At 38.5% G+C, this 20,888-nt stretch overlaps 3 protein-coding genes across 4 annotated transcripts; all 3 read right to left on the bottom strand.

The window, feature by feature from the left end:
* Positions 1 to 275: 275 nt before the first annotated feature.
* On the bottom strand, positions 276 to 8,708 carry heatr6 (HEAT repeat containing 6). Its single transcript, XM_056730140.1, has 20 exons — positions 8,410 to 8,708; positions 8,148 to 8,255; positions 7,932 to 8,072; positions 7,730 to 7,845; positions 7,010 to 7,124; positions 6,824 to 6,925; positions 5,763 to 5,906; positions 5,358 to 5,611; positions 5,075 to 5,252; positions 4,794 to 5,000; positions 4,599 to 4,698; positions 3,637 to 3,998; positions 3,396 to 3,518; positions 2,980 to 3,066; positions 2,769 to 2,903; positions 2,551 to 2,673; positions 2,024 to 2,148; positions 1,838 to 1,934; positions 1,362 to 1,566; positions 276 to 1,246 (listed from the first exon to the last, which is right to left on the bottom strand). Exons 1-20 carry the CDS (start codon positions 8,695 to 8,697, stop codon positions 612 to 614), a joined length of 3,645 nt encoding a protein of 1,214 aa, XP_056586118.1. The 5' UTR covers positions 8,698 to 8,708; the 3' UTR covers positions 276 to 611.
* A 1,684-nt stretch (positions 8,709 to 10,392) lies between these two features.
* On the bottom strand, positions 10,393 to 12,973 carry dynll2b (dynein, light chain, LC8-type 2b). Its single transcript, XM_056730740.1, has 3 exons — positions 12,814 to 12,973; positions 11,094 to 11,230; positions 10,393 to 10,899 (listed from the first exon to the last, which is right to left on the bottom strand). The coding sequence occupies exons 2-3, from the start codon at positions 11,223 to 11,225 to the stop codon at positions 10,762 to 10,764; spliced, it is 270 nt and encodes an 89-aa protein (XP_056586718.1). The 5' UTR covers positions 11,226 to 11,230; positions 12,814 to 12,973; the 3' UTR covers positions 10,393 to 10,761.
* A 4,075-nt stretch (positions 12,974 to 17,048) lies between these two features.
* On the bottom strand, positions 17,049 to 20,861 carry srsf1b (serine and arginine rich splicing factor 1b). Of its 2 annotated transcripts, XR_008904667.1 has the most exons (5): positions 20,539 to 20,861; positions 19,733 to 19,947; positions 19,384 to 19,556; positions 18,281 to 19,090; positions 17,049 to 17,647 (listed from the first exon to the last, which is right to left on the bottom strand). XR_008904667.1 is itself a non-coding variant. In XM_056730739.1 (4 exons), the coding sequence occupies exons 1-4, from the start codon at positions 20,727 to 20,729 to the stop codon at positions 18,902 to 18,904; spliced, it is 768 nt and encodes a 255-aa protein (XP_056586717.1). In that variant the 5' UTR covers positions 20,730 to 20,861; the 3' UTR covers positions 17,049 to 18,901. The 2 variants fall into 2 exon arrangements, 1 of the variants encoding a protein (XP_056586717.1); XM_056730739.1 differs by having other exon boundaries at positions 17,049 to 19,090.
* Positions 20,862 to 20,888: the final 27 nt, after the last annotated feature.

Genomic DNA, 20,888 nt, shown 5'->3' with positions numbered 1-20,888 from the left:
TCTGAGAAGTAGACCAAGGTAAAAAAGGTACATGCTAAATTGAACAGGACCCAAACTGATGCCTCGTGGGGAATTCTGTAGTAAAGCATGATGACTCTAATCTTCTGATTTATTACATAACGTCAACCTGAAATACGTGTAAAAAGGTTAAATTAAAACTAAACAGTGTAAGTGGGAAAGTTTCTTTCACTTGATGGTAATATTACTGAGAATACAAATACATTTGAGGTTTTTACTGACAACTTAGAAAGAAAAGAGACCATTCAGTCGCCAAATATGTTGAACACGATTTTTTAATGAGAGTTTGTGTCCTTTTATAAAAAGCATATTTTACATGTGCAAAATGAGACCTCATTTTGAAGGCACAAGGAAATTTCTTGAGGACAGAGAAAAAAATTTTTTTATGGATTAAAAATGCAATTTGCCAAAAATGATGTTGCTTCAGTATATAGGGTCTTAATGATGTACTACTTGTGAACGATCTGTAGTCCATGGTTTTAATAACATTGCGATATATACAAATTCGTTTTTAATTTAAGTTAAAAAAGACCGTCTTAAATGTCATACAGTCTTGTCATACGGCTTTATCACAGCTGATTGTTTCTTTCATCTCAACTTGTTTTCTGTGGTGCTTCGCTGTGTGTAAAAATAGAAACTTTGCAATCTGCTTCTTTCATCACCTCAGCATCTCTCACTAAATCCTCCAGAAAATCAAGCACAGTCATCAGGTCTTCACTGCTGTCCGTCACAGCCTCTCGCTGGAGTTCCTTCAGTCTCCTCAATGTCTCACTGAGCACCATCAATCCATCTTCAGTCGCTGTGTGATCCTCTGTTTCATCCTCCTCAACGCCATCACCCCCGGCAACCAAAGCCACATCTTTATCGCTAAGGTAACGAACTAGGAAGTCTTTTAGGATTGGTCTTGATTGGTCATTCAGTGATGACCTCACTGCTGGAAGGTCATCAAAGCCGCATACAGACAGTAGATGTAGGAGAGCGTGACAGAGCTGGGTGCGTAAACTAGCGCAGTAACGGTATTCAAGGAAATCTTCAGTTTCTTCACTATGTTCAAGTGCCTGTGCCAAAGCGTGCCAGACCTCGGCGAACATGCAAGCGTCTCCGTAGCGGTCTCGTGTCACTGGGATGGAAAGCGCAGCGGCGGATTTGATGCGTACTTTGAAGTTCTTGCAGGAAGTTACAACGTGGGATAGGGCAGAGTAAGCATCAGTGGACCAGAAAGCTGTACCTGATGGGAAAATATTAGAGATAAGATGTAAAATTGCGTGTGTGATGTAAATTTCATCATCTTATAAACTTCAGATACTAGATACTAAATTCTGCTTTTGTGTATCTGTACTCACCAAATGGTAGGTTGGGATTTCTAAAAGCATTCCCCAGTGCATAGCAGGCGTTCCAGCGGACTTTCATGGTAGCGTCCCCTCTAACCGTATCGATGAGCGCCTTCATGGCCTCCTGAAGAGGCTGAACAAACACAGGTTTACCCAGATGCCCCGGCTGCAGGAAGTGCAGCAGATTCCCCAGCGCACGAACAGCGTTGCTCTTTACCTGTAACACAAGACACATCAGTTTTTTCGCACAGTAATTAAATTTACAGACACCTGAAGACACTTTTAAGGCGGTTAGATAAATTGCTTCTTAATCAAATAAAGATTTGATTACTATCTCTAGTACGTAAAATAGAATAAAACAATACAAATTTGATCTTATAGAAGCACACTTGGGTTTAATATTTAAGGTTGAGGTTTGCTTTCAAGGTTTGAGCCACAACAACATGAAATATACGCTTAATAAGTTTTATCTGTCACCCTGGATTTACCCTGTCTTTATCTCCCGAGGCTTTAGTGGCCGATCTGAGCATGTTGAGCAGCAGCATATCAGAGAACTCCTGCTGAAACTCCAGCCCCACTGACTGCCTACAAAAGGATATAGAACCAACACTATATAATCCAGCTAGATTTTTAACATAAACACATGCAAGCTATTGTGAATGTTTGACTCTCACATGTTGACGATGAGTGTGTCGGTAAGGTTGCCGAGCGACCAAGCGGCTTTTGCTCGGACGTTGGGCGAGCGGTCGTCTAGAGCAGTGAGGATGGCGTTGGCTGTGTCTGCCACAAACATCACATCCTGTGAAGGCGACACATAAGAGTTAGAATTATGATTAGCAAATGTGGTAAGTAGCATTTTTGTGAGGGGTTATTAACCGCCATTAGCGGAAAAGCTCACTAAAACATCATTTATTCACACTAATGTCATTCAAAACCTGTATATGAATCTTTCTTCTGTAAAACACAAAAGAAGATATTTTAAGAAATGTCTCAGTGGTTTTGTGACCTTACAACGGAAGTCAATGGGGGCCAGTGTTGTTTGGTTACCAACATTCATCAAAACAACTTTATTGATAGTTACATTACATCCTAATTCAATAAAAATTCTAATCAAATGAAGAAAATAATATGTGGAAACTGAATGCACATTACAGATGCTATTATAAAGCTCACATTGTATTTGACCAATTTTATCTGTTACCTCTCTCAGACAGGGGAACAGAATATAAACCCCCAGAGCTCTGACCGCCGCTGCTTTGACCAGAGAGTTGTCGCTATACGTCAGTCCCAGCAGAATCGTGATACACAGCACCTGTGTCTTATCCTGCAAATGTTGATGCACACATTCTCACATAAACCGCGTCCACATTTATCTTAATCTTATCATAAGCTCTCCAAAAACGCTTGCTCAACACTCACGGGCAGCTGGCTGAAGGCCTGAGGTAAGATGGAGGAGAGGGTGTCGCACGCACTGGTCTGTAGGGTGGGGTGCTGCTCATTTTGTAAGGCTCCGATCAGCGGACCACCCAAGACCTCTGACCAGAACTGAACCACCTGTCAGCGACAGCAGACCAGCATTACATTCACAATCATGACTGTTAAGAAGTGTTTTTAGTTCACTGTTGGTTACCTGGCAAACTGGCACACGTTTAGCACTGTGAGTATCAACATCAGCTCTGTAGTGCTGGATAATGCATGTCCCCAGTTCTTCCAGAAGCTGGGAAAAGACGCAAAACAAGAATGTTATAGATCTTATATTTAGCTTATATAGGAAATAGATTGTTTCCCTCTCAAGTTTATTTGTGGGTAGTTGACAAATAAGTGTCTCCTATGGTGTGACTTGGTGAAGCCAAAGATTTTATTGTGTGATTTTTTATATTTATCATAAAAAATAACATAAGCGAGATGTATCTTCATTGTACGTTTTTTCTAAATTGTTGCCATCCCACGATAGGATAAATTTGCATACAAAAATGTAAAACCTATTTAATACAAAAAATCTATGAAGAATAAACAATAAGGAACGTGAAAGAAATGATTTAATACTTTAGTGCCGTGCAGTTGTACAGAAGGGTCCGATTCTGTTAGACACCGGGTGCCGAGTTGACCCAGCTCCAAAAGAGACGTCTGAACCAATGAGAAGTAAGCCTTTACCAGATGAGCCAAAACCTGAAATAAACCCACACACAAACTATCAGACACAGAAATTATCTGCATCCACACAAATCCTTATGTGTCTGGTTTTACATGTATACTTATACATTTTGGAGACCAACAGAAGCCTCACCTGCAGTGCTTCAAGTCGAACAGGTGAAGGTTCGAGCGCTGCAGCACCAGACCCCCCAGCATCACTATCTGAACAGGGTTCCTCGCGGGGCTGCGTGATCAGAGCCACACACAACTGCAGGAGCCAACACTGCCCCTCCACAGCACCCTCAGCTCCTCCTCCTGGAGATGCAGAGGTTTCTTCCTCTCTTCGTACCGGCTGTCTCCAATTTTGAGACAGCTCCTGAGGTGTCGTGACGCCTGGTGTGCTGTGGCTGGACGTGGAGCCAGGCTGATGTAATAGCAGATGGATCTCAGGCAGAGGGGCTTGAGTTGACACTAATGCACCGAAGAGCGTGAGACTGGACACACGCACGTTCACATCTAATAAGAACGGGAGGAAGATGGATGATGATGAATACTTGGATTGGCTTGATCTTTGTAAATAACTCAAAAGTAAAAATTCTGTAATGAATTATTGACCAATGTGTCATTTCAAAGTCTGCAGTGCTATTGTTGCTATTATTACCCCCAGAAGTTATTAAAATATTTTTATTTAATATAATGTTTCTTTATTATTTTATTTTGTTTCGTTTTTTATATTGGTATACAAGTTACATTTATTTGAGTTTGTATTCATTTATTTGTTTAGTTTTGTAAATTGCCATACAAGTTAGCATTCTTGTTTTTGTTTGTTTTTTATTTATTTATTTTTGCATATTGCTATATAAGTTACCTACATATAAGTTTTCTATAATGCTATACAAGTCCAATTTGGTTTTATTTTAGTTTTAACTAAAAACTATAAGTACTCTGAAATAAATGGCAGACGTCAGATTTGTACTTTTGGTCAGTCCTGCATTACTTCTATGAAAAACAAGCGAAAACCAAGTTCGGCTGAGGCAAGGTTTGAAACAATTAGAGGTTGAATAAATGACAAAATATTCATTTTTGGGTGAACTGTCCCTGGTTTTGTGATATTACCTCTGTGACGCACATATGGACGGATCTGTTTCCATAGTGGACTCAGCAGTCCTGGTCTTAGACGGTTATAAGGCACACTGGACACCAAGTGAGCAAGGCACTAAGTAAAAAAACAAACATTTCCATATTCATTGTGAAAAAAGTGGCTAAACAGCTGTGAGAATCACTTATTTACTCTTATTTAGGTTCTGTTACTTTCAAGACTTGAGTGAGGGTCTGGTATGAGGACTCTGCGAGGGCCGCTAGCAGTAAGCAGCGATGTAGCTCTCTGATACTGGCAGCTAACGTGGCAGAGAAAGGCGTGAAGGCCTGGCGGGGTGCGCTGGTGTCTTCGGCGGTGGATAGAAACTGTCGTGAACCTTCTAGTAGAGCTGACAAAACCTGCAGCGAGCCAGCCCGCACCTGAGCGAAAGATGTGCGTCATAAACCAAACAGCAGCCATAATGAAAGAAATGAAATCAGTAGGTTTGTGTTACCTTTGGAGAAGGGTCCTTCAAAGCAATGGTCAAGAGAGTGAGAGGAGGAGGACCTCCAATCCCAGGAGCATCAGGAACAAAGGATGACCAGTAGCCATAGAGGACACGTTTTTCAACACATCTGACAACACCTAGGAAACACTGTAGCGCACTCTGACGCACACGCGCTTGATATAACCTAGATGACACCAAAAATATACATTTATATTCTAGGTCACTACTAGTAAATGTTTTATCTGACATAAGGTAAGAAAGCTTTGAGGACAATGTCCAAGGGTCAAACCTGAGTTTAGTTTGCATTCCTCCCTCTGGGTCGGAGAATTCAGAGTCAGAACTTCCTTTTACCCAGGAGGACTGGAGATGTGGAGTCACTCTGGATGGAGAAGTCACACATGGTGATTGCATGTCGGTTGACCAAACACTGCATGACGGGTGATCCACACCACCTGCTCCAGTTTCACTCTCTCCATCTTCCTCACCCCTCGTACCCTCAGCTCCAGCTTTCTTCCCCTTCCCACGAGATTTACGTTTCTTGTTCTGCTTAGAGATAAAAAGTTAAAATATGATCAGAGTTTATCTACTGTATGTTTATACACTCAAGAGTGTACAATACAGGGAGAAATTATGTTTTTTGTGTTCACATATTCCATGACTTTAACTTATTCGCTGTAATGCTCTGGCTACGCACCCCTGTAGTTTTTTTCTGAGCAGTTGAGTCTTGCGAGGATTCAGGTTTTGGAGCAGGAAGGGTTTCGTACTGAGGAAGAGGTGCTGGGTACAACACCGGTGGCATTTCCACATTTATTCCCGGCAGCCCGTGGAACATGTATCTCTGCCACGGTCAAACACATATTAAAGGTTACATTGAGTCCCTGTACATTCTGAATCAAATTAAAATGCACAAGAGCAAAATTATTAACACATTTGCTTGTATTGTGTAAAATGTACCTTAAATGCACTATTGCTTTGGATAAAAGCGTCTGCCAAATGCATAGATGTTAATGTTAAAATGTTCATCTACTTTAAACAATTTAGGATTTTAGAAGCAGGAGATATAATCAAATTCAACTCAAAGTTCAAAGTGTCACCAAAAGTTAAAATGATATTAAAGGTTATAGACTATTTACTTGATTAATTTTAAGACATAACAGCACTTCCTTTTTTATTTTGGACACTACAAAAGCGTTAGAAAAAAATACAACCAACCAAAAGGTTTGAATTTAACCTAAATGTTTATTTTTATTAAGTAAATACAGGAAGGAAGTGCTTCTGGACCAATGTGGTTTACATCTTGCAAAAAGGTCTACAAGTAAATATACAAGACCCATATTTACTGACCACACGTATAGCTTCTGAAGAGACTCCTCAAGAGACCCTGATTTTACCCCTAATAATATATTTTCCGTGTGTTATAAGTTGCCCATTCATGTATAAGACACGTAACATTGCAAAAATTAAAGGGTCCGAACAAAAAGATGCATTCGATCTAAAGTGAATGCTCACACAGACCCGCCTGAAACGACTTGTGTAACCACACCCCCACAAATCTATGTCAGTTAGTGGTATGATTTGACTAAGACCGTCAAAATATATGGTAAGAAGCATCTCGCATGCAGTATTCGACCAATCACTACGCTCTACTTTAACATTCAAACTTTTATATGCTCTCCTCCTTGTAAGTCGCTTCGGTTAAAAGAGTCTGCCAAATAAATAAATTTCAATTGAAATGCATATAGAATTGTTATTTACTTTAAATACAGCCAGTAAGGTGCCTAGATCCTGGTTTGGCACAGCTTTCCATTTTCCCCCATTAAGAAAACACTGCATTCCTCTCAGAGCACTATGCAATAACTGAAACAGAGATAGAATACGTAAACTTGCAAGATTAAAAACAATCCGGGCAAAATGGTGTCAACATAAACGTTGAATACTGACTGTACAGAAGATGATATCCTCCACATTAGGCGGTTTTGGGGACTGTAGTGTGCGCAGAAGGATTCCATAGCATACACCTTTATACGGATCCTCTAAACATGGCTGACCAGAAACACTACAGAAAACACAAGTGTAAATCATTTCACTGTACAGAAGAATAGAAGTGTCTAATATTTACTTTATAAAGAAGAGCAATAGCCTGTTCTAAACTATGAAAAAATGAAGCAAGCATACAGTGTGACATATTTGAATAACCATTTAAATATCACATTTTGCATTAGCAGGTAAACGAGTAAAGAAGTCATGTCTTAAAAGGATAGTTAATTAACAATTCTGTCATCATTTACTTGCCCTCAAGTTGTTCCAAACCTGTATAAATGTGAGATATTTGGAAAACGAAAGGAAAAACAGTTCTAGGTCAATACTAGCTACCATAGTAGGAAAACAAAACTGCAATGGTAGTCAATAGTGCCCCAAAAATACTTTGTTTTCTGCCTTCCACAAAGTCTCTTCTCTTGTGCTCAACAGAACAAAAACATACAGGTCTGGAAAAACTCAAGCGTGAGTCAATGAAATAATTTCTCCCCTTGTGGAGAAAAAAAAACAGTGCCCGAAGAACGCAATGCAAGTCCAAGCCAATTCAAATCAAACTCTTCAAATGATTTGTCTTCATTCTGCATTAAAAGAATGTAGTCAACTAGTAATAAAGAAGCAGCCCACCTAAGGCATAGATTAGCTATGCAATGCACAGCAGAGCGACGCAGCTCCATGTCAGGCTGAACAGGATCACCGTATCTCACCAGAACACCAGCTTCTCCAAGAAGATCTGGAAGATGCTACAGGAAAAGTATTATTATTGTTAATATTAACTTATTTTTATGTTGTACTAGATAAGATTAGTTACCGGATCAGTCACTCTTACCCACTGACATTTGTATCCATTTCCATAGACCAGTGATGAGAGGGAGAGCATCACTTCTGGGTGCGTCCAGGAGTTGCATGTCCTCAGAGCACGAGTGCAGTATGACACCAAAACATCAAGCGTTTGCTCATCCACTATTACCTGTGATTGAACAGTAATGTGGGTTACCTATCAGAATAAAGAGCCATGAGAATCTTTAATGTGACCGCTACATACCTGCAGTTGGTTTAGAAGCTGATGAATCAATTGGCACAGTTTGATGACCAGATGCTCCTGGCTGAGAGGAACCAGACGGCTTGCGTGCACAAGCAGATCACACACAACCTATTGAAAATAACATCTTTACTTAGTGACATGCGTATCTGCTGGGCAGCTTTAAGGTGTAACAGGCTTGTATGATGACACTTCTGACAGCACTATTGAGCCGCATGCGACGTAACTTTACGCATTAGGAAAACATGAGAAAAGTGAATCGTACCTGTGTAGGAATGTTGTCATGAGTGATGTTAATGTAGTTTTCTGAAATCAGCTGGTCGAATAGTAAATTAAGCTCAGTTTTTAGAGTTGGGTTGTCAGAGGGCCTCAGTGATCTCAGTTTATTAAAGCAGCGACCGATCTGATCCTGCGTTTCTGTATGTTGCGCTTTTGATGGTGACTTAAACCTCAATGAATTATCGAACGATCTGGACTGAAATCTGTCCGCGTTACGATTAACGTTAGATGAAAAGTTACAGTTGGAATCAAAGAGCTTTGCCTTACCCGCCATCTTAACACTGTCTAAATAGCGGCTTTACTATGGCAACCACCAACCACATCCTAGGTCGACCGGAAGTTCTCCTTTCAAAATAAAAGTTTTAGGTTCATTTATATTTACGAATTTTATTTGTATTAATTTACTTCCACGTTTGTATTTTACCGTTATGCATGTTTCATCGGACCCACGCGCCTGTCCCGAAGTTAACTTCCGGTTTGTGTTTAGTTATCGGTCTAGTATCAATTTATTTTATATTTTATTTATATTAATTTGTATCAATCTTTTATTAAATATTTTTTCCATTAAATTAAAACGACTCAATAGGTACCGATTCTTTGCGGATGTCTACCTACCGGAAGTTAGGTCACACAATGACACTCAATGTTTATGTTGTTGGTACGTTTTCATTTTAGGAAGATTCCAACAACGTTTTGTTTCAATACTTTCATAATTGTATGATGGTTGATTTATTCAAATGAATAACTATAATTTTAATTATTTTAGTACTAGAAATATCAGGTTACAATTGTAAGACCATGTTTGTTATTATTAAAGACAACTATGGGTACAACAGGAAAATCATGGTTAATTTTCTCAAGTGTTGTATTAGAAGATGAAGTCCTAAATCCATGTGAACAATCGGAATAGTTGCTCAATAAACAGAATGACACTTCATTGATACAGTACATGCACTTTTTCAGGAATAATACTTATGTTATCTGTTTTATTTGCAAAAGCCTTTTTTAACTTCATTCAAAAAAATTCAACAAATCATGTTTTCATTGTGTTATTACTTAATAAAAATAACTGCAGTTTGTTTAATAAGAATTGGAATGCACAATAAAAAAGTTATCTGCAAATCAATGTTTTACTTATTTAATTAGTAATTTAGGCGTATTGTCCATAATCTTATTTTGAATATGGTAACAACTATATTTGAACATAACTACAATTTTATTTTAAGATCTTAATTTAAATCTATCGCTTGATTCCTCGTGCTTTAACATTTTTATGATTAAATGACTCACAGAGATCCATCTCCTGTTAGCCAACCACTATGGGCATAGTCAGTAAGCTTGCTGACATCACCCATAGCAACGAGGAAAAACCCAGCCCTTCCTCCTTAGTAAAAGTTGCTTTCAGCAGCGTTGTAAATAGGTTTTAAGAGGAAACTAAAAACTTTAACTGTCGTTTAGGAGTGCTCTTGGTGGTACGATAAAACGTTTTGTGAATTCAGGCCCTGGTCTCAAATATCAGACAAGGATGCTTATCCTAAACAGGAATAGATACAGAACATATTTGGAGTGGGTCTACCATTCCTCTAGGAGAGATTTAGTGTCATTGTGACTAAAGGTTTGCGAGGAGAACCCTTGCTTTCCCAAGGCGGAAAAAAAGGGACAAAAGCCTTTTGTAGATGCTTGTCCGTGAAATCCAGTAGGTGTAGTATGCTTTTAATGGTCCTGTGTTTCCAGACGGATCGGCTCATTAGTAACCAAACTCGACCAGCAAACTACCTGCCTCAGCAGAAAAAGTGCTCTCCTATCCAGAGAAGATTGTTCAGCTTGCACGTCATAGAAAGGTAATGAAGACAATTGACCATCTTACAGTATCATTCATGAAGCTTTTAAATTTAGACCATACAGCTAGCGTTAAAAAAAAAAAAAACAATGTTAGGCAAAAATAATTGCTTTACACAAATAAGCAAAATACGTATGACATAAACTTTAATATCATTTAAAGGCAGCGATTAAAGCATTTTGTACAACTTCAGTGCAAAAACAAATCTGGACTTGGAAAAATGAACATAAATCATCTTGTTGCTTCAACTCGTGCAACTACAGAAAGCAAACGTTACTGTATTGCCACATATACAAATTAAATATTATACATGGTCTATGCATTTATGCACAGCCTCTATAGCTAAAGTCATGAATGTGTATGTGGAACAGAATGTAAGCATTGTTGTGTGTGTATGCGTGTCTGTGTGTATGTATCTGAGAGTGGCTCAAGCCATCAGTGCATCACAGTCCAGTTTTGGAGCCGATGTCCAAGCTTTCATAAATGACAGATGTTCCTTCAGCCCGATTTGAAGAGAAGAATGGCCACTTGACCCAGGTAGAAGTAGATGAAATGCTTTGTTTCATGTGTTACGTAACTGCCAAAGTTTCGTCCCACAATGCAATGCCATGTCGGATTATACTTCTTATCAAATTCCTGTTTAAAGAGCAAGAAGAAAACAGATATTTTAGTGGGACCACCAGTATTCTCAAACAAACATGATCTCTTAAAAGGCTTCTTTAAGCAAAAGTAAGCACTGATATATTAGAATAGTATTGCTTTTATTTTGAAGCACGTTGTACTGTCAATTATAAATATTTAATTAATTTAATTTAATTATAAATAACAACCTTCTTGATATAAGCAGCAATATCCTTTTCGATGTTGTACTTCTCCATGGCCTGTGTTGCACAATCCACTGCATCCTGCTGCATGTCTTCAGACATATCAGCATTCTTTATTACTGCCTTTCTGTCAGTCATGATAGCTGTGAATACAACGAAAGAACATACCACATATTCACATACCACGCGCTAAAAGTTAGGATACAAAAGCAGAAAATACAGTGAGAATTGTCAATGAACGATTTGGAAGTAATATTTGCAATAAGCCAAAGAAATGTTAGTTTTAAATCAGAAACCGATGTGAATGGCCTGCTTTGAACCTGTCTGAGTTTACGAAGTCATCTACCTTTCCAATCAGCTTATTAAAGAACTAGTGCATCTACGAAAAAAGAAACGTGCAGTCATGATTTGAGAAAAAGGAGGCCACCTCAATCAGATCCCTCTACAGGACTCTCAGACACTCTCAGTTGGGCCCAGGAGAGGGAAAAGATGGATGAAATCTAACAGTAAGAGGATGTATGACAAAGTGTAGTAAACACATCTTTATCCATCTTAAGTTACTGAAAATATTCCTCGAAATTACAGACAAAAAATAAGGTTGAAGTTTTCTTAACTTGAACTAACTTTGTAAATAAATATCATACTCACTGCCATTGTTTTGCCTCAAGATGCATGGCATTAAATGTTCTTTCTTGTTTTCTTAAATTCTCAAATTTAACTAACGTATGATCCGTGCTTAAGTCAAGTCTTTGAAACTGGGCCTTAAAGGCCTATTTTAAGTGTTCCACACCAAACATTCTGCATTCCTGACAATAACCAAACCATGACATGAAAACAATAAAAAAACAAGAATGATAAAATGCTTAGGAAAAAGCTTGTTTATTATTTTAATCTTTTTTATCAGCATTTATCATTACCTGCATTGTATTGTTTGCAAATTAAACTATGACAAATTGGAAATCTGTAACAGGAATCATTTTAGCGGGCTCCTGAAAGGAAAAATATAGCCATATAAACTATTGTTTCTTATGAACACCAACTATAATCTATGTGTGTGTGTGTATTATATGGGAAACTATGCAGTTGCACAAGTAAGAAGATTAAAGCATAAGTTAAGGCTTGAATTTCATTTGAGCAGGAGTGTAAGTTAGGCTGCAAAGGACAATGAATAATTTACACATCACAGGTGTCTGACTTTTATATAGAGAGGGCTGATATAACCTCACATTACATACTGAGGTCGCTACAGACTGTGGCCTTTTAACTTCAAATCAAAATAACTTTCAACGGAGTGCTCGGGTGTCAACATAAAACCTCTGTCTGGCCTCTGGTGTCCAGGGCTGAGGCCACACGGCGGTGATGTCCTCAGCATCTACTCTCATCATTATCAGAATTACATAACAGCCTTTCTCTCCAGACGGCGAGCACTTCTAACTTTCATGTCACGCCAGCGCCCCATTTATCTCCCATTGAAACAATTTACGCAGCGTTTTCTGTTGCTTTCGCCATTACGTCTTTGTCATCAAACCGAACAGCAATGACGCTATGCATATGTAATGCGAACTAGATGTACAACGCCGACAGACGCAGCGTGCCCATGATGCAACCGCGCTTAATACCGAACTTGTCAAAACGTATGCAAATAAACGCATGCGTAATTTCCCTCATAAACCTCACATACAAGACTTCGGATGCATGCACATGAAATAAAATCCACACAGCTCACCTCTTGTGGTGTTTTTACACTAGGACACTGTTTGGTTCAGGCTTTTCTTGAGCCGCTGTGCTTCACGCTTGACTTCTCTAACCACTATTTAATTCGTAACTCTACCCATGCGGCTGCCCTCGTAACTCACATCCAACTGCGCGTCACGAAACCCGGCGAGCCCCGCCCACCGTACTGCACCGGCTCTCTGATTGGTTTCTTCGCGGCCTCACCCCGCAAGTTCGAGCGTTTTCCACTAGCTTCCCACTGCCCGCATTTTATTTCATCCCATAATGCACCGGTGCTAACTGGGCCCATGCTGGACACAGACGCTTACGTCCACCGACCAATAGACTTGGTTAGTGTCGTGACATAGCTGGGGGCGCGGTCTGGGAAGGAGTCGGCGTATGGGGACGCGATGGTTCTTTTTCCCCTTTCATTAGAAATGCATGGCGATAGCCAGATCGCTCTACATAAAATCACGTTTACCGTTCAACAGAGCAAGATACATAGAAAATCCAGCCGTATTAGGTGTGAGAGTCCGGGCGGTTTCAAAGACTGATGAAACGACCCAAACGGCTTGCGACATTTTTTGTACCTTATTGAGTATCCAGCTAGGTGACAACTGTGACGTCAGTACCCGAGGGTCATTCAACAGTCTATATTATTGTTAACCCATGTTCATTAAAGCTTGACTACAGCACTCAACGGTTTCCCGCATAGACGTCCATTGACAGCAAACATCTTACTGTTGATAAAACCTGCATATGCTGGGTTGGTATGTTTTGATGCTGGTCATGTGTTGATCAAAAGCTGGTTTAATCTGGTCGAACCAGCATCAAAACCTACCTAACCCAGCATATGCTGTTTTTTTTAACAAAGGGGAGTAAAATAAGAACACGTATATTTCTGTTATTATGTTGATGTTTGATATCAGTGGTAAAGAAATGTATTTAATTATGTGTTTATACATGGTGATTGGTTAGTTTTTAAGCTTTATTTTATTAAAATAACAGTTCAGTATTGCAATTAAGAAACATACGATCTAAGATTAATTGCCAAATGAGGTCCACACGCATTGATTGTAATGGATTGTTTTCTTCTTTCCCACACGGCACAAACGGATATGACGTTGTATGACCCAGTAATGCCGAATAACCCAGCCTTAAGTCTATGGGGTTGGCTGATATATTATTCAATCAGCTCTTCACATTCAATGAGAAATGTAACCTTTCATGCATGTAGTGGGTACCAAAATGGTGTTTACCTCCAAAAAATGTAAATGTTAAGGTAAAAAGTTTTTTCTTTGTTAAACACCAATTCTGAAGAAAAAGTACATATAGTTATGCAGGGTGAAGTCTGAAGTTCCAAAAATATAAATAAGTTCTCGTTTTTTTTAGCATTTTTACTAAAATGTCCTATGGTGTGACGTCGCAAAATATCTTAATAACATATACAAATAGCATGAGAGAGATCTATATTCTTCATTAGACTCTAATTTTAATGAAGTGTTATTTATGAAATTATAAATTACATTATTTTTCCCATTTACATGTTTTCAATAAATATGAGAAAAAATTCGCTGTCATCCTCTCAAAACTGCTTAAAATGTTACTATTTTAATAAGAGTGATGACTATATCTCCCCTGCTGCAAGCTGTTCTTTAAGATATTATGAGATAAAAACAAATGTGTGGTTCTTTTCTGTGCGTCACACCATTGGACATTATGTCACACCAAAGTACAGAAATGGTAGTTATTGCATTAAATGAGAAAGTGAGAGGTATTGCACTTTTAAAATTTTAACTTTAACAATATTTGTGATTTATTTATTTAATTCATAGACAACACATGACAATATTTGTATGATTAATTAACTAATTAATTCATTCATTCATAGTGTGGCGGGGGTACAGATCCAGGATCAGCATCGCCTAGGAAACGGCATAAAAGCCACGTGCACTCACCACTCTGGGGCTTGTTTCTCACCCAGACTAACCCTGTGTCCTTTCTATCCTGCAGAGACAAGCGAATGAGCAATAAGGAGCCAAATCACACGAGCACCCGGGTTGTCACTTTTGGACTTGTTCACCATTTGTCACAATAAATTCCCTTCCAGGGTTGTTTACACCCGCCGTCTTGTGTCCGTTGTATCTCTTACCCTGCCACAATAGACATAACATTACAGTCTATGGTTAAAAGTAAGAAAAAAATGTAGAAACATATTTTGTTTGTCAAGGTCATTCAGTATGTTACTGAAACTTTTCTAGTGTCTCCTACTGCACAGCCAAACTGATTGATTTTAAAACTATATTAATGTAAATGTTAATTAAGTATAAGGCTGCTCTTTCCATAAGGAATCATTTTTATATTATTTCTGTAACATTCTCTTAGGATCTTCTCCATTCTGTATGAATCATTGTTAATTTGCTCTCTGTGTGCTCTCCTTTCCATGCATTTTTCTCCCTCACTTCTTTCTTTCTCAAAACCAAAGAAATATCACATTTTAGTTACTTTATGTCACTTACAATGATACATTTTCAGCAAAACATCAGAAAAATTGTAATTAATGTAACTATTTCACTTGAGAACACCACAAAAATATCAAAAATGAATAAGAAATTTGTTATTTTTATACAATTATTATTATTATATTAATATTCAATTGTTTAAAATGCTTCTTAAAAAGACCTTCTCCTGACAGTACGGTTGTTACACCAGAGGACATTATCCGTCACACCGGTAGACAATATCTGTCACACCGTACGATGTCTCAGCCTTTTGTATCAAAAGACCTTGCTGTTTCTAGCAAACCTGTCAGCAGCTGTTAGCAAAAATAATTTGCATTATTTTCCATGATTATGTAGTTTAACATATTGTTTTTTATAAACAAAATATAATTTCGGGGCGTCATAGGAAAATATAACTTAACACTTTCATAGTGGTTCCAAAAAAGTTAAGACAAAGATGTTCTATGTACACACGTCATGTGCTTCATAAACCCTGTTAAGTTAAGATCAAATTTGTGGAAACTTATCTCAAAACTGAGTTGATAAACTCAATTCATTTGAGTAAAGAACGCTAAACACATATGAACAGTAAAATTAAAACAATTTATTTGGAAGATTTTAAATAAGTCTGTTTTCATCATAGGCAAATGCTCTACTCGTCTGCACAATGGTAACCCCTTAAAATCACTAATGTTACAAAACTCTTTAAATAACAGAAAACTAAACATTTATAATCCTCTTCCCGTTGTAATCGTGATATACATATATAAAATAACACCTTATATTGAGATTTACTTCCAGCATCCAGACTAAACAAATCATGCAGGGAATCACTCAGACTTCACATTTTTGAGTTAAGTGACTTCTTATTTCTGTCTCACTGGAACTCAAAATATCAAAATCATCAAACACACTAAAAATTTTAAGATAAATGAACCTTGCACAATTCTGAGATTTGGCTAAATAAATCTAACAATAAAGCAGTTTTTTAACAAAAGGTCTATGTAAGATAAAGATATTCTTAACCATTTACTGCATTTCAAATTATAACAATTCTAATCATGTTAATTTTAATCTTGTGTGACAGTGAAAATGCCATGTCATACCAACTACTAAGCTACATGTCATGTGTAGTGTAGAAAATATCAAAAATACTTGTGTTAATAACGATTGCCTATGAAGTAGTGAAAGACGTTTTTGTTCAGGCAATATTATGTTTTTAAAGATTACCACAGCAATTTTTGTTATAGTTTCATTTCTCCAAATGTTGCTAAACCCCTTTAAATTGCCACCAATATATTTTACTTACATCTTGAGTGTAATAACACCTTTAAAGGAAAAGCTTGCCCAAAAATGAAACTTTTGTGATCATTTACTCACCCTCAAATTGTTACAAACCTGTATTCACAATTTTGTTATGTATACCACAAAACAATATTTTAAACAATGTCGGTAACTAAACAGTTCTGGGCACCATTGACTATCATTATAGATTTGTTTACTACTATAATAGTGAATAGTGCCCCAAAAATTTATTTATTTTTGTGTTTAGCCAAAAAATCAAAACAGGCTTGAAACAGAGTAGATAACAGAATTTTCCTTTTTGGTTGAACTATCCCTTTAAGATATGTACGAACTGCCCTTTAATCTGCATCATTTATAATTGTTTGAACACCTTGTTCCAGACCAAACAACAAAGAGTAAAACAGATATCAAGAAATAAGAAGCAATAACCACAAAAAGTGTGTCAATTGGACATTTAATCTTTATTTAAAGGGTGAAAGAGAACACTATAACTAGAAACTTAATTGTGAGGGGAACACCACTGCCAACACAACAAATACCAACAAATGTAAAAGTAATATGTTTTTGAAACCCTAAATAATCTACAACATCCCATTCAAAGTGTGCCTATTACCCACCCTCCCACTAATTCCCATCTATTTACCACGCTCCTCATGTGGATTCCATCCAAAGCAACTGATCCAGCCTTCTGGTTCCTTGCTCTGCTCCTTTTAACACCAAAAAACTTATCTCAAAACAAAACAGCCTGGATACCTTCTGCGCGCATCATTGGGTCTCCACGAAAAAAGAATGAATTTGGTTTTAGAGAAGCCAATTAAGACATCGGGTATCCTTTCCTGTGTTTAACTCCTTTAATTGCGGTTTGGTGGGGGGAAGTGGGGGCTGGGGTTGGGATCCTCTCCTATGGTTCCCGCTCCCGGTAAAATGATCCCGCTCCATGTATGTATCCATCCTTATCCTAATCCTAATCCTGATCCTGAACTGATCCAATGATCCGGCTCCAAGGATCGGGACACTGTGAGCCCTTCCTCCAATCCAAACCTTTGAATACCGGCAAAATCAAAGAGAGGGAGGTAACAAGTTAGAATCACAGCTAAATGAAGAGCTTCTGTGTTATCTATCAATGTTTCTAGAAATTGGAGCGGTCTGTTTTTCTCCCCTTTGTAAACGATAAAAAAGGATACCAGACTATGATATGCCCTGGAAGTAAGTAAGAGCACCTTCTAAACACGTTATATTGTGCTTATAAATTGGAAAAACAAGCATAACTCACATACAGCACAAAAGACACTTTCCTTGAACAACTGCACAAGCTTTTTTTCTGATTGGTTTATAAATCTACATGGGGATCAATAGAGGAAAACTCCCAGCACATTCTGGACAACAGGCAAAAATGTTTTTGGATTTAAACACGAAACGCTCAAAACAGAAAAATAATGCTGTCTTAATGTATGCACAAGCTTTGCAACATCCAGACAGTACGCATGCACGCTTAAGCAGCAATGACCAGTGAGAAATAAATAAAAAACGGGAAAGGGAGTGTTGTGAAGGGGGGAAATGCCAAAGCAAAACTAATGTGTTACCGAACTAAGAAATTCCAGAGTACTGGACGTCTTTAAAAAAATAAAAACTGCCTTTTTTTTTAAAGGTGACTAAAGCTGCTTGCGGTCATACCATTGCCTTAAATGAAATGCCTGCTCCTCCTCCTCCAAAAACGCTTTATCCTAATATGAATGAACTTTGCTTCAAAATCCTTTATTCCAAAGCTTTCTTTAATCCTGCTCTTCTGTTGTCTATAGAAAGACATGAAAAGGTAAAAAATACATTTTGCAACAAAATAAAAAAATTCTCACCCCAGGAAAAGTAAAAAACGAACATTGTTAACAAAATAAAAACAGTATCATATTAATCCTTCAAAACAGAACTATTCAAAGCATTTCAACATGTTCCTTGTTTCAAATATAGTACAAGGGATGAGTATAAAGATCCAGTTTAAATGTGAATGCAAGACGAAGACATGACAGGGTCATGGGATAGAAGACAACAAAAAAAGAATCGATAGGGAGAGAAGAGAGAGGAAGGAGAACATCCGTTAAGCTACTCTTAGCTGTGTTTAGCGAATAAAAATCATCAAAACAATTTTGGAATATTATACGATAAAAATGAGAGAAAGCAATCTGGGGAAAGTGGAAAGACAAAATGAATTGAGAGAGCAATGAAATACAACAGTGGGTCCAGTAGAAGGTGACACAGGGTGTATGATTGTGGCCAGCCTATTAGCTGTGAAGTGGATGTTTAGGTACGGGAACGAGAGCGGCTGTGGCGGGGCGAGTAACGGGGTGATCCTCGGCTGCGGCGTGGTGAGTAGCTGCGACTGCGGCTGTTGCTCCGGCTGCGAGTCTTGCTGCGGCTGCGAGAGCGCGAGCGCCCGTAACTGGGGCTGCGCGGGCCATCCACTTTTACGCGGATGTAAGCCGTTTCCCCCTGAGGAACACACAATCGGAATGATTTCTAATGGAGGACTTTCATTCAAGGTTACCAAAATCTAATTTATGGCTCAATTGATGTAGACTTAGATTTAAGAGCGCTATGCCAAATGACAGAGGTTCTTTCTGAACATGGCTCACTTACATTCAAAAGATCCATTCCATGGATCCTTCTAGTCCATGTTGCTCCATCATGGGTCTCTGACATCAATCTTACCTTGAAATTCCCAAATCCTTAAGCTATGCCCTGTCCTGTCCAATGGCGGTCTACATTTATAAACTCACACCTACCTCGTGTGACCGGAATTTAGTGTTATCCAGCTTTCGAACGGCGTAGGTCATGTCTTCTTTGCGCACAAACTCCACAACGCCGGTGCCATCCCGGAATACGTCAGCATAACATACATCACCTGCTTCACGCATGTGATCCTTAAGGTCCTGCCAGCTGCCACTAGGAGGAAGTCCTGGAAAAACATTTGTTCGTTAAAATCATTTACACAAAAAAATTATCCAGTCGTGGCATTCCTTATTGTTAATCAGAATCAATATGCAGAAGTTCTCAGATTTCTTGAAAGACCTGTTTTGAGAACGGGGGAAGGACAGAGACATTTTTATATGAACAGTCTACTCATCTACTTACCTGACACTATGACCCTGTACTCAGAGCGCCTAGATGGGGGACCATATCTGCCTCTTGGAGCTCCAACTCCACCGCCACCGCCACCGCCACCCCCTCCACCTCCACCTCCACCTCCACCTCTTCCACCTCCCCTTCCGCTCCTTGGGAACTCCACTCGAAGGCGATAGCCATCATAGTCATAGCCATCTCGTCCGTATACAGCATCCTCTGCATCCCTAAATAGTGAAGGCATACAAAATAAACAGGTACATTTCCATGCAGCAGTGTTTAAACAAGTCATAAAAATAAAATAGAAACCATCACAGAAATTCAAACGGATTTAATGGGACTTGTAGTGATTCAACAAAAACTGTAATGGTCTTTGTGGGGCTCTCTGGTAATGTATTGGCTTTGAATGGTGGGATATTATCAGGTGGATCACTAAAACCTAACAAAAACACTAAGACGTTTTGTAATGGTTTTGAAGTTACACAACTATTTGTATTTTTTTTGTGCAAAATAAAAACACAAAATTTCCTTTATCAAAAAAAACTATATTTTTTGTTTGATAGATACCGGTCAACATGACAGGTACATTTCACGGCTACTTTTAAACTTCCCTTGTTATGCTTAAAATATATATAAAAGACAATATGTACTCAACTTTCATTTGTATATAGGAATTCACAATTAAACCATAAAATAAAGATATTAATTAGTGGTGTTTTAAAGTGATAACTGCAGGATTTCAAAACAGCACTCTGTTCACGAAAGTTAGATCCGATCCATGTAACAGTTAGGAAAGATCTTTTGGTTTGTGTGTTTACCTTGGATCTTCAAACTCCACGAATGCAAACGGCGGACCCCCTCTTCTGTTTTTAAGGTCGATATCCCGAATCGCTCCGTATTTATAAAACACATCCTCGACGTCCTTGGTGCGAATATCGGGAGGTAAATTACCCACGTAAATCCGACAGTCGTTGTTTCCTGCAGGGCCTCGGATAACACTGCCGGACATTTTCAACGCGAAGATATGCTAACAATGTTGAGAACTAGCTATCGAGAACGGAAAAACAATAAGATCCTTAACAATATGGCGCCGACACATTCACCCTCACAACACACACTCGCGCCTGCGCAAACGGAGCTACGCCGCGCGGAGTGATACGAGTCTGAC

Source organism: Triplophysa dalaica, chromosome 19 (assembly GCF_015846415.1).
Source record: "Triplophysa dalaica isolate WHDGS20190420 chromosome 19, ASM1584641v1, whole genome shotgun sequence".
NCBI classification, from domain to species: Eukaryota; Metazoa; Chordata; class Actinopteri; order Cypriniformes; family Nemacheilidae; genus Triplophysa; species Triplophysa dalaica.
The sequence above is the reverse complement of the archived record's forward strand: the minus strand, read 5'-3'. Positions and strand labels throughout refer to the sequence as shown.